Raw genomic sequence first — 16,219 nt, forward strand, 5'->3', positions numbered from 1 at the left:
TAGTATTGTCATGACTGATTTTTTAAAAAGAAATAATATACTTTGACGTGCTGGAGAAAATTGTCTCCTTCCATCACTAGCTACTTAATGTTCCACCAGGTGGTGAAGCAGAAAGTTCCCTCTGTCCCAAAGAAGCTCTAGAAAATCAACTACGAAGTCAAACAGAAGTACTACAGCCTCCTGTCCCTCTGTTTCCCAAAGGGCTCCCACAGTACACAGACCTTCTGGGACTGGTATTGTTTAATGACAAGGCTGTGTTGAACTTGTGTCCCATGGACAATAGATAACTTTTACTTCTTCTCTCTTACACCCCCTCAGCAATGACAAGCACGCATCCCATGGACATTTATGGAGTCTCCTTCTCTGGAGATATTCAAAACCCACCTGCATGAGGTCCTGTGCAGCCTGCTTTAGGTGAACCTCCTTTAGAATGGGGGGGTTGGACTAGATGATCTCTAGAGGTCCCTTCCAACCCCTACCTTTCTGTGATTCTGTGATTTAGGATATGGGCTTCTGGAACCCCTTCTTAGCAAAAGTCCTATTAACCTTACTGGGCTCTGGATAAGTTTATTCCCTCACTGAGTTGGGGCTGTGGTATGGTAGTCTCATACAATCTATAGTACACTAGTTGTTTGGAAGCTGTACATACTTTCTGACTTCCAAATATATAATGCATGATTAATGCATTAGTGATACCATAGGAAAGAGGTAAAGGAAAAGGAGAAATAAGTACAATGGCATTGAGAAGACAGTCTAACCCACACTCTCAATCTGTCACCCAATGAAATACATCACATCGTGGTACAGGAATGACCCACATGACTCAGAAGCCAGGAGAATGGAATAACCTACCTTCTAAGATTTCTTTCAGAAGAAAAATAGAAGACTATTCTGTGTCTCCTCATTAGATGTGATCAGTAAATCCACATTACCTTGTGACACAGTGGTATCAAATGACACTGCAAGAGCTGACCCTTTATCTTTGCTAGGAGACTGCAAGCCCAGAGATTAATGCAAAACATAACACTGATAGAAATCAAAGTGTGCCTCTGGAAGAGAGGCATTAACAAACCACCTCCTTAATAGGCTGAATGCATTCTCATACACTTTAATCACCCATGAAGGTCATGGAGTCTTTCTATAGCTGACTCACTGCCCAAATGCATGTAAAAGCTCAGCGAGGGAATCTTGGACAAAAGCCAGACATCACAGATGGAGTTCTCACTCTTCTGTTGGTGCTTCCTACAGAAGTGGTCAAATCAACCCCAGATCAGCTGATCTCATTTGAGAAATTAGTTCTTCTCCCTGGGAGAGGTGTAAATATGTGACACAGCTGAGACAAATCAGTTTAGTCATATCACCCACCCACCTCCAGGGTAGCTTTGCAGTTTGAACTGCAGATGCTAGTGGAGTGCCCTGGCCTCACCTCAACACCTGGTATGGTATCTTCATCCTCGGTGATGCAGCTGTTTCTGGGAACATCCTTAGCTGGTACCTACACATGCAAACAGGACTTGTATGAAACCCAGTATCTAGTCCAGGATGATGGCCAGCACTCAAACCTTTCGACAGCAGACTGAGAAACTTATCCTTTTATTGCACTAGGGTTCAGCTTGGTTTCTGGTAATTCAAGGTTTGGCTTCAACTGTATGACAATGTTTGTAGTATCTCTTCTGGACAGTTTTCAGGGCCATTGGTGACTTTCAACGTCCATCTAAGCAGCCAGCCCATTTTCTGCCTCTTGTTCAGCTTTTGGCCTTAGTAGCTTCCTGGGGTAAAAAGGTCTATGGGTTAACTGCAGTGTGTGAAAGACATCCTTCTTTTAGAAATTTTTATTTTCTGTCATTTTAATGCATATTCACTTGAAAATCAGTACTGGGGGAGACAATACAGCAATCTTAACTAATTAGATTATTCCTAGATTTCCCATTAGTGTTACTTCTGTCTTTGATTTCTTTCAGAGAGCATAAATAACATACGCAAATATTTAAATATATATACTTTCATCAAAAATTCATCAAGAGCTAAAATTCTTCTTTAATGCTATATGAGAAATGTATAAATCTAGGAAATATTATGCTTTCTTTAAACAAAGAATTTCTTTAAAAGATGTGCATTTCTTTTTCTCTATCAAAATTACAAGTGAAGTAGTACAATGTCACATCTTGAAAAGCAACATCCAAATACACAAGAATTCCCTGGATTACCAGGACTGAAGCAATCAAAGTATCCCATTCCCATCACTTTTTCTTGATATTTGTATGGAACCAATTTTGAGTTCTTTTTCTCATCGTCCAAATAGTCTTTGGACAAGTACACTTGCATTTTCACAGGCTACATAGGAAATTTGGAACTGTTTCACAGATTCTGCAGCCTCGGTGTCTCCTCATTAGAAAACAGGTGACTTAGAAGCAGGTTCCAGATCCAGAGCATTTCTCAATGCTTTTCACTGGTTCTTGTAAATTCAAACATGTGCCTGTAATTTTTCTGCTATTTCAGGTGATTTTCACTACACTTTTTTGCAGAATAGCCAAGACTCCCTCTACCAATTTTTCAATAATCACTCTCTGACCTTAGAAGAATTTAAATGTCCCAAGATTTATATTTCTAGTCACTTTGTGTTTTAGCAGAAATGCATTATATATGAAAGCTTGAGTAGGTCACTGCAGGCAACTGCTAACACACAGAAACACGCAACTCCTTTAAATAATCACCGAGAGTAATTGATTTTATACTTGGGAGAATTTTATCTTAGTTTACAGACATAAATCAAAGTTTAATGTGGTCTTCATAGAAGGGCAGGTTTCTCCTCTTGAGGAAATCATTGTAGGTGGAGAGGTAAATGGGAGAGAAGGGAATGCCACCTCGAACACCAGTTTGGTTTAGGGCAAAGTGCCTTCGGAGGCTCGGCTTGCCAGAATGCTTTGTTCTGGTTGCGTAATGCTGACCTGCATCAGAAGCTGAGCACAGGCTGGCTCCCACAAGATTCACAGACTACATGAGATGCCAAACCCGTGTGAGCTGTGACATATAGAATATTATAAACGCCAGATTACTCTGTGGATGTGTATTAGGCCAGCTGAGCCAGCCAAAGGGGCCAACATGACGTCCACTGCAGCTGCAATATCAAGCTACTGAACAGTAACAGAAAGGCAAATCTAGTGCATTTTAGGGGAAGACAAGAGAAAATGCAGGTATTTTCACAATTTGTTGCCATATTTTTTGTAGTCCTGTACCCAAGCTGTACAAATATGACTCCAACCCCTTCACCTTCGCTCCTAATAAATACATCCTTTTTCGGTTGTACAGCTGAGGCTGTCTGATGAGGGTGGCAAGATGACACACGGTGACACTAATTAACTGCAGACACTGTCATTGTGCAGGCAGCAGAGCAGGGTGCTCAGATGGAGGGACCCACAGCCGGGCCACAGTCCAGTATTTGCTTTAGCACAAGAAGCTTTTTATAGCATTTTCAGTGGCTTCCTTAAAACATAAACAAATACGTGGACCACATGCAGGTAAGACAATTCTTTTCTGAGCTATCCTTTTTATATGGCCTAAGTAAATAGGGGTGATTGGTTTCATTTTTGTCTTTAAAGTTGCCTTTCTTTGGTATTAGCACAAAACAGAACTTACTACCCAATGACCCATAAGCACATAAAATTCCTGGTATGTATAATTTTCTGATTTACTCTTTGTGCATAAAAGTATTGTGAAGACTTACAATTCAACCTTTAACCTTCTTCCTCCTTGATTATTTTTCTTCCCATATATTCAGGTTAGCTAGAGGTTTGAGAAAACAGCTGTGGGAGTAGGGTCTGGAGGGGTTTAAGGGAGAGTAACACATCTATAGAAAAGGAACAGTATATTTGAGGATATCAGTGGTGATATGGCAAAGATAAGAAAGGGAGGCATCTCTGAATTTTTCTTGAGAAGCAGAATATGACTTAGCAAATTATAATTTATTGTGCTATCCTAAAAATATTATTCCAGAAACTGTGTTCTATATTCATCCCTTTCATGTTGTTGGGGGTTTTTTTTGTTTCAACAAGAAAAATTTTATCAACAAGCCCTTGTAGGATCTCTGATGTGAAAGGTCTTTGGTGCTTTTCTGTGTCGAGTTTCTTTTTCTGGAACTCTGTCTTCCCAAGTTTTCCACTACAAGCAGAAAACTCCTTCCCTTCAAACTAGCTGTTTTGCTTGGATCAGATAAACCTAGAAACTGTCGCTACAGTTGCAATATTGAGGTTGGTAATGGCTCAGGCAAGTGAGTCCTCCAGGGCGTTAGCCTCTAGGCTCAACAAGTCGCTATTGCCAACAGCGGCAGCAGATTCAAAATTGTAAGCTCCTTGGGGAGCAGGTTGCAATCCATGATAAACACTGCAGACGAGCAAAGGGTAAATGATTAGTGCTGTCTAACTGGGATGCTTCTGCCCTTTCTTTTCCAAAGCAAAAGGAGCAACTAGAGGAACACAGTAAGACATGACTTGTCTATCTATGCTAATGCTTTGTTTTATTTATTTCTATGGATTTACATTACAGGGGTTAATTTCATGTTTTACTGCAGAGTGTGTTAGAAAACATAATGATTTTAGCTGTGTAATTATAACCTGTAAGTGGCTGTACAGGTTTCCAGTCTAGGAGTGATTTTCTTAATGACATTTTACATTGTTTGTCTAATGTACAGGCATTATTGCATTTGTAGTTCATCTGTTATCAGTTTTCTGTCCTAATCTCTTACCTTTATGGACTATAATCAACACAGTATATAGGCATGCCATCGGAATGGCACATGAATATTAAAATATTCAAAGTTTAATAATGTTTTAGAAATTTTCTACTGATAGGAGTAATTAGGACTTTATTTTTTCTTCCTCTTCTCTATCTTCCTTTCTTGTTATTTTGTTTTATCTTCCTCTGACTAACTTTTCTCAACAAAAATTATCATTGTTAGCAATTTGCAGAAAGGCAATTTTGTTCCAGACCCTCAGGTCAGACTTAAATTTCAGTCACCTGCATGAGGGCACATGCCAGAGTTGAAAGTAAAATGCCCACAAGTGTTGCCTTCATCCCAGATCTTGATGGTGTCAGTATCGGCTGTTTAATAATAACATTCATGTAATTGAGGAGACCTATTGCCTTTTAGTGCTGAGTAGGTGTAAATTAGCCTGGATCTTGCAGGCTGAAAGTTGGGAAGGGAATGCAGTCTTGCCCTGTTCCTATAGTTTTCCATAAGCATTCAGGGTTGGCCACAAGATACTGAACTTGATGTGTCTACAGTCTGATCCACTCCTGCTTTATGCTTTTACAAATCAAAAGCAAACAAGGGGGCAAAATAGAGACCAAAGAGTACGTTTTGATGTGCTGCTCACTCTAAAGCAGGTGCTCTCAGGGTCCCATCAAGCATTTCTATACATTATACATTATACGTTATCTTTCACTGAGTTATAAATCCCATTCCTAAAGTGGCAGATTCTGGATTGCTAACTTTCATCTTGATAAGAAGGGGCAAATGCACTCTCTTGTGCTGCCTGATGTAGAAGAAGGCAGCCTATGATACTCTTATATAATTTTTACTATAATTGCCAAGGAACTAAGCTTAACACTAACACCAGCAATTGAGAAACAGACACCTTCAATGGAAAGCAAGGCAAGGTTCATAATAAAAATTCCTCAGATACTTCTTGGAGTTTTTTTGGATGAATTGTCACAAAAAAAATCTTTATTGCTGCACAATAAACACCCTGAGATGAGGCTTAAGGACAAATTTCTTCCCACCAACTTTCCTAAAAGGGTCCTGAAATCTTCAGCTGCAAGGTCAGGTGAACTTTCTAAGCAGGCTGACAGTCCAAGTGCTGCGTCTTCAGGATTCCCTCAGAACCAGCAAGGACAATATAGACAAAGCTGTTAGAGAGACATGCATGCGCTGTGCAGCCTTTTATGGCTATTTGTTATAGGACATGGTGGACCAAATTCAGACCTGGTAGAAGGAAATGTGAATCTCCTGAAGATAATGGCTTTTCACCAAGTTTTATTGCCCCTGGATACGAAGAACCACAATCCTGGCATACTAAAATCAATAGGAACTTATTATCTCTTTATAGGCTCTTTAAGATCTTCTGTTTCATCTGAAGCGGGATGTTTTTCTGGCTGTTTCATTCCTGTGTCTTTACCAGTGAGCTCTTAACACACTGTTTAACAACACCCCTATTAATGTGATCTGATCCCTGGCTCAAGTATGTTTAAGTGAATGTATTTTTATTTTATGGCTGCTAATTTTGCTCAGTAACAACAGTTAGCAGTATTCCCATAACTCGGCGTCGCTGACTTGGACAAGCAGTTTCACACTCTTTATAGCAACCTGATGGATCTATAGGGACCCTCGTGACAGCCTTCCTACTTCAGCAACAGCTCCTTTTCTCATTTACCAACGATCCTCAGACCAGGCTGTTGGCTTTCAGTGCAGCCACGGCTTCACAGCTCCGAACAAAATCTCGTCTGCTGTATTGCTCAGGTGCGCCATGGCCCAAGCGAGCCAGACTAGGGAACAGAAGAAATGGTGCTCAGTTCTGTTAGATATCCATATGTCCCCTCTCAAGACATTTCTCTGTTTCAATGACAAAACTGGAGCAGTTTTGTAACCAGTCAGGATTTCTGTCTAATTCAAGAAGAAGCAAAGAGAAGAAGATTTTGCATTTTGAAAATGCCAGGGTAGAAAGGGTAATTTAAATTGAAGATTCTTATAATACTTCCAGCTGAGTCAAAGATCAGCTGTGTTGTGAGAGCAGATCTGTGTTGATGTATCAAGACCTGACAATTCCATTGGTGTAAAAAATGAGAAAAAGGGAAAAAACGAAAAACACTGAGTACTGATGGAAAAATCAAATTGACAGTGGAAAAGGAAAGCAAATATTTTATGGTTTTACATCATAACTTATAAATACTTACTGATACATAAAGAATAACAGTCAAAATTTGTGATGCTGTTTTTCTTTGAGAAAAAAGTTACATTTCTTTCTAGAACATAACCATATTCCCAGTGTGATGTCTGACCCACGGATATTTAACTTTCTTTATGCAGCTCTGGTTAGGAAGGAAGAATACTTGGTTGGATCCTCAGAGCAGTAAGCTGGCCTTTAACTCTAAATAGGAAGCTGATAATAAAAAGCCTTTTTCAGCTCAAGGCAACCAGTTCAGTCAGAACTTACTAACTTCCTAAGTCAGAAGTTGCCAGAAACACTGGACGCCGTCTGGGACCATTTGACATGCTCCTCTTCCCTCTCTTCTCCACTACATATTGCCTGCAAAGGGGATATGGAAGCGAAGAACAGGACCACAAAGTACCACATCGAAGTACTGGCTGCCAGGCATCATGTGAAGACCCCATATCTGAGTCTTCTTGGAAACAGAAGATATGAACCTAAATTATTTCCTGGGTAAAATTCCCCTGATGTCACAGGAAGGATTTGAACTTGAGGAAACATTTAAATTTTACTATGATTCTAACACAGAGAAAGAAAGTGCATCGGTGATATTGTTGGTCTCTACAGAGAATTATAGCATTCTCTAACTCACATGAGGAAGTTTTAGGAAATTCAAGCATGTGGAATGTATCCAGAATGTTTCATTTTTTTTGATCTCAGAAACCACTAAATAAGATTAAAATTCTATAATTTCACTATTCCTAATTATTCACCTGCAGAGAGAAATGTTAAGATAATATTCAAAACAAGTCTTTGTTGTCTAAATCCAACATCAAATGATGTTTAATGCTTGACTTCCATTTTTAATGTAGTAATTGTGTTATCTTGAAAACTGTGACTTGTCCAAGGACTTTCACCTAAAACCTCTGGAACCTATTTTCAATGTAGTTGAGGAAAGGTGGCACTTTGCTAATGAGCCGCATTAAAGATGCTTAAATGTTGCTTTGCACTTATTCCATATTGTCAAGCAAGTCAATTCCACAGGTTATTTTTCTGGGAAAAAAACCAATTACCAGAGTCCCAGGGATCAGTCATTTAGAGAACTGAATGCGTTGAGGAAGGAGTTCATTTGAACTGGTTGTGTTTTTCAGGCACTGCAAATGGACGTAAACAAGCTGAATATCACATTGCTTCGGATATTTCGCCAAGGAGTGGCAGCAGCACTGGGACTGTTACCTCAGCAAGTTCACATCAACAGACTCATTGTAAGTATCAAAGGGCTGTGTATAATAAAATATACCTGGTTATTTTGAATTCTCTTAAATTTATTTTACTGTCACTATGGAAAAGGGCAATAAAATAGGACAGAAAAATACTTTTTTCCAATTTTTTTTAACTGGACTACAAAAAATGATTTGAATTTTCTTTTGAAAGGAAGCCATTCTCAGCTACAGTCTAAGTGTCCTATTCATAAGCAGATTGCTTATGCCTTAGTTTTCATTTCAATGTAGTTCTACATCACGTTCATTAAGAAACAATCATGTTTTCTTTCTCAAAGGTTGAAATGCTCAAAAAATACATATCATTCTGCCTTTCAAAGGCATCTTCACAATTTATCCTCAGACTTTCCATTAGTAAATTAAAAGTCTTCTCACAATATTAATATTAATGTTTTGCTATTCAACTGCAACAATCTATGCTCAGAAATGAGCTTGTAAACTGTGGTATCATATTTACAAAAGATGACGAGAAATTTGGTTCTAGCAACAAAGACTTTTTAAATGCAATTGTCACTGTATGCTTTTCTGTGTATGGTTAAGAACATATATTCTTGACAGTTTTGCCATGAAGCAAAAAAACCCAACATCACATGTGTATTGCTACCATTCAACTGATGTTGCAGAGGGAAGAAGAGTTATTTTATTTTATTCTATGTGCAGGCTGAATATTAGGGAAGAAAACAGACAGGTTCAGCATAGAAGTATTTCCTGCCTTGACAGCTTGATAGGATTGTATACATCAAAAAGGATTATAAAACTCCTTCAAATAATGTCTCTGTGAGAAAGGATCACTCAAGAAGCACAGCAGAAAAGATCAATGGGAATCCAAAGCAGTCCTTTTCATGTTCACCAGGGATGTCACTTATTCATGACAAGTGATGCTAAATCTCCTTTGTCCTCTGTATTAAGCAGAGTGAAAGGTTGCAAGACATATTCAGAGAAAAACACAATGAAATGAAAATGTTCCAGCGTTTGGGATGTGTATTTCAACATACTAAGTTATTTAGTAAATTTCTTACTATGGTCTGTGGAAATTATGTAACTAGGCAGAGGAAATATTCTGTTTATTTTCCTACTGGCTCCATAGCTTTTCCCTTTCTCCTCACGTTTGTGATCTAAGAGAAGAGGTAATGTCATTTTGCACCTGCATATAACTCTGAATACAGGAAATACTATTAATTAATTAGTCTTCTCAACATCCGTAAAAGTCTGCTGTGAGTTAATATTTTTGTGATATAAGAAAGAAAGCAAAATTTTGCCCTATTCGCTCTAATCATCACACATAGTCAAAATGTGCAAGCAAGAAAAATATACCTTAGGAGACATTCCCACTTTGCATCTTTCTAACATGAGACCATTCCTCTCATGCAGAGTGCTAGCAAGCAAACAGGGCACATCAAAATTCATCTCACCTCACTTCAGCCTAGTCTAAGCTACTCATCTAGGCTCCCTGTAGAAGCAATGTACAGAAGGGTAATTGGAGGAGGAGAGATTATTTTAGGGTGGATTAAATAATTCTCTAGAGATGCCAGTGTCTCTCCGCTGAATTTGGAGGTAGTTTAGATGACTGAGGTAAGCTGACTCCCTCCTAAGCGAGCAGCTCTCAGAAGCGATCAGGAGCCTAGCAGCCAGGATGTGGTTGAGCACAGGGAGAGCAGAGGGCCTGCCTTCCTCTTACATATAACAACACACAGTGTGCCAGGCGATATTAACTGGACGTTTCTAGTGTTGTCTCAACCTTTCCAGTAAATCCTCTTCCCTTAAAGGCCTTCTAATGGGCAGAGGAACTCCTAAATAGAGGAGGTGTGAAACGCTGGGAATGCTGCATCCCCACCAAGCCTTGCCTTGTGCCTGCCACCTACACCCAGAACCAGCCATCTAACCACATCAGAAATGAAGCAGGACCAGAGCCTCAAACCAGCTTCTTCAGCCTGATGAAAGTCTCTGTCCTGAACAGACGCTCCAGACCTGTGGGTCTGTTTTCACTCCTTATAGCCCTGCTGATCTGATTAGTCCCACTGAAAAATGCCCAGTCCCACCAGTAGCCAATGTCCTCACCAATCTTTTCAAGCAGATGGACCAGAGACACGTGTGAGAGAACAGAGCGCAAAATAGGGTAAACGTGTTTGAAATAATCCCTTCCTATGCAGGTCTACTTCTGAATGCAAACCGAGATATTTTAAGAATAGCAAAAGATGTCTTTTTCTTCACTTCAGTAATGATGCACATTTGAGGTGAGGAGAAGGAGGCAGGGGAAATCAGGATTTTCCAGATTTGAACTGATCTCTCTCACCCCATAATGATCAATAGCGAATAACCAGAGTGGTGAGGTTCTTGCCTGCACAGGCAGCAATGCAGGTAGAAGCTCCATGCATACCTTGCGTACGTAGAATACCCCCCAGGTCTGCACTCTACATCACAGCCTCAGCTAAGCTGGCCATAGCCCTGGACAGCCCAGGTTCCCACATCCTATTTGGACATCAGCACCATCCGGAGCACTGGTCTTAGGTGCTGTTCTAGTCTATCCCAACCAGAGGAACCCTCTGACAGTCTCTCCTTTTGCTCCCTTGCAACAGGGTGAGCATCATTAACATCTCTAATACAGCATCCCTTGGGCTACCAGGACTGCATCAAAGACACCAGGGCAGTAATTAATAGAAGGGCAGTAATTAATAGAGGGGAAAGTAGCCTTCTCAGCTTACCCATTAAATGTAAACAAAGCTTTTCTGGTCCTTTCTTTCTGTTGTGCCACTTCAAGGAGTTGCTCTGCAGTTGACTAAAAGGACTTTATACTTCATTGTGATACGTGTCTGCAACGTGTTGACATGGGATTAGAATAGATAGCCAAAATACCACAGCACTATAGTAAGCATTCGTGTTTAAGGACCACCACCTAAAATGGCACTTCCATTTCATCTCAGATCTGGTGAACTATCTGCTAAAATCCCTGCTGGTACTTCGCCTTTGACCCCATCCCATGGCTCCTCCCCTCACCACGTTACATTGACTTGTCTTGTTCAATGGTACTAGACTCAGGAAGGCGGTACCTTGTCAATAGTGAACGAGACAAAGCACACGTGCTTACGTATGTCATCTGCATTTTCTTTCAGAGTCAGCTGAGATTTAAGGGGTCAGGGAACAGGCATACTCTCCTCACAGAAAAGGTTGCAGTCTTCATATTCTATGCTTCTGGTTTTGGAATTATAGTTACAATCTATAGACAGAAGTTATTATCTAATCTCGGACCTTTCCTATGATTCTGCATATTTTTTTATTTTCCTAGGGGAAGAAGAACTGTGTGGAGCTGTTTGTGTCCCCACTGAACAGAAAGCCAGGAATTTCTGAGGCACTCCCATCTGAAGAAGTGCTGCGTTCCCTTAATATCAATATTTTGCATGAGAGTTTATCCCAGTTTGGAATAACAGAGGTCTCCCCTGAGGTTGGTTATAAATTTTCTAACCTGTACTTTGTTACAGATTACAGTTATTACATTGCTGATAGTCTACAGGCAGAGGTTCTCAAGCATGAAGCAAGAAATGTATAAGCTAAGATGCATTACTACTATAAGGCAATTATACATCTAGCCCCATGGAATTACTTGAGTAGTGCTTTGTTAGGCTATGTAAGCATTAATGTCCAGCTCCTCTTCACACAGCTGGGCTACCCCTGAAATCAGAGTTTAGTTCCTAAGCATGCATCAGTTGCCATAAAGAAAGTGGGCCCAAGGACTTTCGGTCTATTAATGTGGGTTGGCAGCTATAACAATTTCAGTAGAGAGATAAACGAAATGCAGATGTCAGGTGTGAGCATTACTACCTGCGTAACTTCTGTCTGACATGTATTTGAAAAACTGAGTTGGTACGTTGTACACGTGCTGCTTTCTATTCTCAGGAGAAGTGAAAGATTTATTTTGTTTACCTGCTCCAAAAAGAGGGCAAAAAATCAAACTTATAGCTACTATTTGGATGACTACTTCAATTTTTTGGAAAAAAAACCCTATTTCAAAGCAAAGACTGCACTGCCATCTCCACAGTGTCCCAGACATTACCAATGAGATGGACATGTAATTCTGGTCTGACCACTTGAGCTATGCACAGCAAATGAAAAAAAGCAAAGCGCTTTAGGAAAGGAAGCCACTGAGCTCATGGACATGGTCACATCACTTTGCATTTTATTCAGTGTCTTAGAAGACCTTACCTACATGTAAATACTCTCAGAATTTAGTGTGATGTCAGAACAACTTTGAACACGTTATCAAGAATCAGCATTTTTCATGGAAGCTTCCATTTGGCAGAGGAGATGTCTTTGTCCAAAGAAGCAGAAAAAAAGGAGAGGTTCTGGTGGGCTCTGTTTCCTCCTATGGGGAAAGATTTCCTGTTTTTTTTTTTACATCCAGACCTATGTTTGAGCCATTGCTGAGTTAATACTGGCTGTTATGTTCACCCATATTTCTACTGATTAGAAATGCTTTTGCTCATTTTCAGTACTCTAACTCTGTTTAAGAATCTGGAAGATGTCTTCGGTACAAAAGTGAAACATCAAACCAGAGCCAATTTAATGCAATTTTACATGCTCTACTACAGCAGCCTGCCACTACGAAATAAGTGGATTCTCAGGTTTTAGCTGTTCTAATACAAAATGAAGTCAAGCTGTGCTGTCTGAATGTCAAATCAGGTGTTTGTATTGCCCATCAGTAACCTGAGCTAAGCTTCCTCTAGGTCAGAATTTCCTTAGTTACTGAAGCATGTGAATCTGATGGCTGTGATAGATGCAATTGTCTGTTCCAAGTTTTTCGGTTACAAATAACACTTCAGGTAGACATGGGAAAGAACATATCTGAATAACAGATGAAAGGAGAAATGTCATCAAGCTATGAAGAGATGCTGGAAAAAAACACAGTGCTAAACTGAAGATCTTATCTTGAGTTAGATACGTTTCAATAACCTGGAGTTCTCAGATATTTGAATTTTCTCTCTGGAAAAAAAAAATCTAGACAACCAGTTGAAATAATTTAGAAATGGATTATTAGATTGAAAGTTATGCAGACTCTAACTCCTTCTAATATTGTTGGAAAAACAAGAGATTATTTTAATATTTCAGTTGCTAGCAAATTAACAGCTAAGGCCCTGATCCTGAAAAAATCATGCAGTTTTACACTCACAGGTATTCCTTTTGGATCTCGATAAATTGTTGATATGTGTAAGAATTCACAGGGAACAGCAGCTAAAAGACAACAACATATAATCTTTACTTGCTCAGCTACTAACCAGTTATTTACTCTTCTCTCAACTTGCTCTAAGAATAAGTCACTCCAAAGTAACAGCAAAGAAAATCAAAACAGGAAAACCTTTGAAGGAAGATGTGGTTATATGAAGCTTTACATAGCTTTGACACATTATTTTACCCATTGTGTGTATGTATTCCTGATATCAATTCTAATTAAATCATGAGCTAATAAACCATAGACTCTTCCACCAAAAAGTCTGAAATCTTCACATCAAGTATTGTATATGTGTTATCAATGCAGAAAGGAAGCATTATCCACATCTTTCTAGATGGGTGGGTGACACAGGTGTGTTAGGGCTGGAATTTGTCTCCTTTTTTAGCTGCCCATGTCCGTATGAGCTGCCTGAGGCTTGAAGGTCTACTGGCTCTCTCTACAGTAAACAGCAGGAAAGAGATATGTTCAGCAGACAGTTCATCTCATCTCTCAAATAACTCTCCTGAGATTGCTTGGTTGACTCTTTCTAACAAGACTTAGCTTAAACTAGAGCCCATCTGTAGAGAATTAATGATTGGGGAGATTACCCTGTCCTAAAAAATTTTACCAAGATTGTGTAGGAAAACCCAAGTGGAAAACTGAAGATTTCTGCTTAAAGTCTTAGCCCATGAGATACCATATATAGCAAAAGTCTCGGTGGATGTAGGTGTCTGGAAGTACATTGCCATTTATTGCAGTAATAATTTGCCAGTTCACATCTGCTGCTGCATTAACCACTGATTGATCTATTTTCAATTAAATTGTCTGTCTCAAAATTCCTATCCCAGTTTCTTATTCTGCAGTAGCTGAAAGAGCAGTTTCCCTAGACGCCTTTGCTGTAGGAACTGAGTCCTTTGTTGCCTGGTGTAGAACGGGATATGTACCTGTAGGAATGTGAAAATTTAAGGTAATGGAGTCGTTGCAATTTCAGGGCAATACCTTCCATATGTTCTTTCTCTTCCCATGGCCTATTGTAGTTGTAGCATTTGTGCTTTTGCTATGGTCTAAAGTTTGTCTCTGAAATGAGATTCTAGGATTGTGCTCTGCTCCACGGTGTATATCAGGGCCAGGAGCAGACTTCCCCAGAAAAAAACTACCGAATTCGTGCTTGTTGGTGGGAATAAATTCAATGACTGGAGCAGTGCCTGTTATTATGGTGTGGGAATCCTGACTTCCTAATGTCTTTAAATTGTGCTCAGAGAAAAAAGAATATACTACTGAATTTCAGAGCTTAGTAGAGTGGAAGAGAACTCGAAGTGGTTTTGAACGACAAAAAAAAATGAAGTTACAGCAAGTAAATAAGAGTCTCTGTCTTTTGAGAGACAAGATAACTGCCAGCTGGGAGATGTGGCACTAAAGGAGAAATTTCCAGAGTTCGTGCCAAAATTACGCAATCCCGAAATGTACCATTACAGTCTCCTTGCAAAAGGCTTCTGTTGGTTGCCTTTGAAGTGTGTGATATTAACTTCTTAGAGAAGAAATCAAAGGAAGCAATCATGTACTTAAAGCATACAGAAACCGTAAGTCATTGCAAAGACAAGTGATCAAAACCAATAGCTTAGAAATTACAGCAGCCTAGACCGGGAACAAAGCAGAGTAGAAGGACGTGCTCCTGTGATCAGGCAAGGCGTTGTGCCCGCACGGGCACACCTGGAGCTCCATGGCAGGGACAGGAGCCCTGTAGGCCTGCCGGCCTCAACATGAAATCACAACGCTTCATTGTTGGTAAGGTAGAGTCTTTGGGGAGACTTTGTCACGGGAGATGCTGAGTGGCTATTATCCAGTGTCCTGGGAGTCGGAGAGGTCACCCACTTTCCTGCGTGTTTTCACCAGGGGTGGAAGTGATTTCTTGGCAGACTTTCCTAACCTGCCTTAGCTAACAGAGTTAAAATAGCAGAAAAAACAAAGCAACTCAGTGTGAACTTTGATGAACCCTTTTTAATCTCATGTTTGATCCCTAGCTCCCTGTAAGCTTTCCTCTGAGCCCAGAAGTGCAGCTTGCTGTGCTTTCGTTAGTGTTTCAGCCCAAGAAACTAATAGGGGTTAACTGAACCAGTCTGCAAATTCACCTATTTTCCAGTGAAGAATTACCTTTCTTGGCAGCTCCTGATACCTCAGCAGGATCTTTCAGTCACAGATTTTACAGTGACTACTTCAATGTCTCTCTTGTTATTATCAAAAGCTGACAGCTCATTTTACTTGTTTACAGAAATAATTCACTAGTTTTCCATAAGACCAGAAAGGCCAGAGTGGGTTTTTAATGTCTTTTCTTTAAAAAAAAAAAAAAAAGAAAAAAAAAAAAGGTTAGAAAAAATCATTTTTCTATACCCATTTGTTACAGTTCAGAGCAAAGCAGATACCTGTGCAGGCACTCTTCAGTAAGGTTAGTGATAGCACGGGATTATTAAGAGTACATTGATGCTTCCCCATCCTGAATTATGCTGAATTTAAACTGTTTACATGAAGCTGGCTAATTCTGCCTGGATGACTCACCTGATTGTGGAGGCACCTTAGGGAATGGAGTCAGACACTGGGGGATGATGCTCTTGATGATGTACATGATGATGAGCCTTCCTCCCTGTAGCCAGGTCTGCTCTGGGACCTGATGGTGCCTGAGCTGCTATAACTCCCCTGCCATTCCACCTGCCCTGGTGTTCCCCCGCCCTTATCAGCTGTGGCTTTTTGCAGCCTGCTCTTAGTTTATCTTCCTGCCCTCTGACAGCAGTGGTACATTCCCACTCCTTAAAACTATCCAA

The 16,219-nt window shown here is 40.0% G+C and overlaps 1 protein-coding gene across 2 annotated transcripts in view; it reads left to right on the top strand.

The window, feature by feature from the left end:
* PTPRR (protein tyrosine phosphatase receptor type R) overlaps window positions 1-16,219 on the top strand; it is a 161,475-nt gene that overhangs the window by 70,495 nt on the left and 74,761 nt on the right. For both annotated transcript variants that reach the window (XM_075428214.1, XM_075428215.1), the window contains exons 3-4: window positions 8,075-8,188; window positions 11,487-11,642. In XM_075428214.1, coding sequence (XP_075284329.1) covers window positions 8,075-8,188; window positions 11,487-11,642 — 270 coding nt within the window. The remainder of the gene's footprint in view (window positions 1-8,074; window positions 8,189-11,486; window positions 11,643-16,219) is intronic.

This window comes from Opisthocomus hoazin, chromosome 8 (assembly GCF_030867145.1).
Source record: "Opisthocomus hoazin isolate bOpiHoa1 chromosome 8, bOpiHoa1.hap1, whole genome shotgun sequence".
Lineage (NCBI taxonomy): Eukaryota > Metazoa > Chordata > Aves > Opisthocomiformes > Opisthocomidae > Opisthocomus > Opisthocomus hoazin.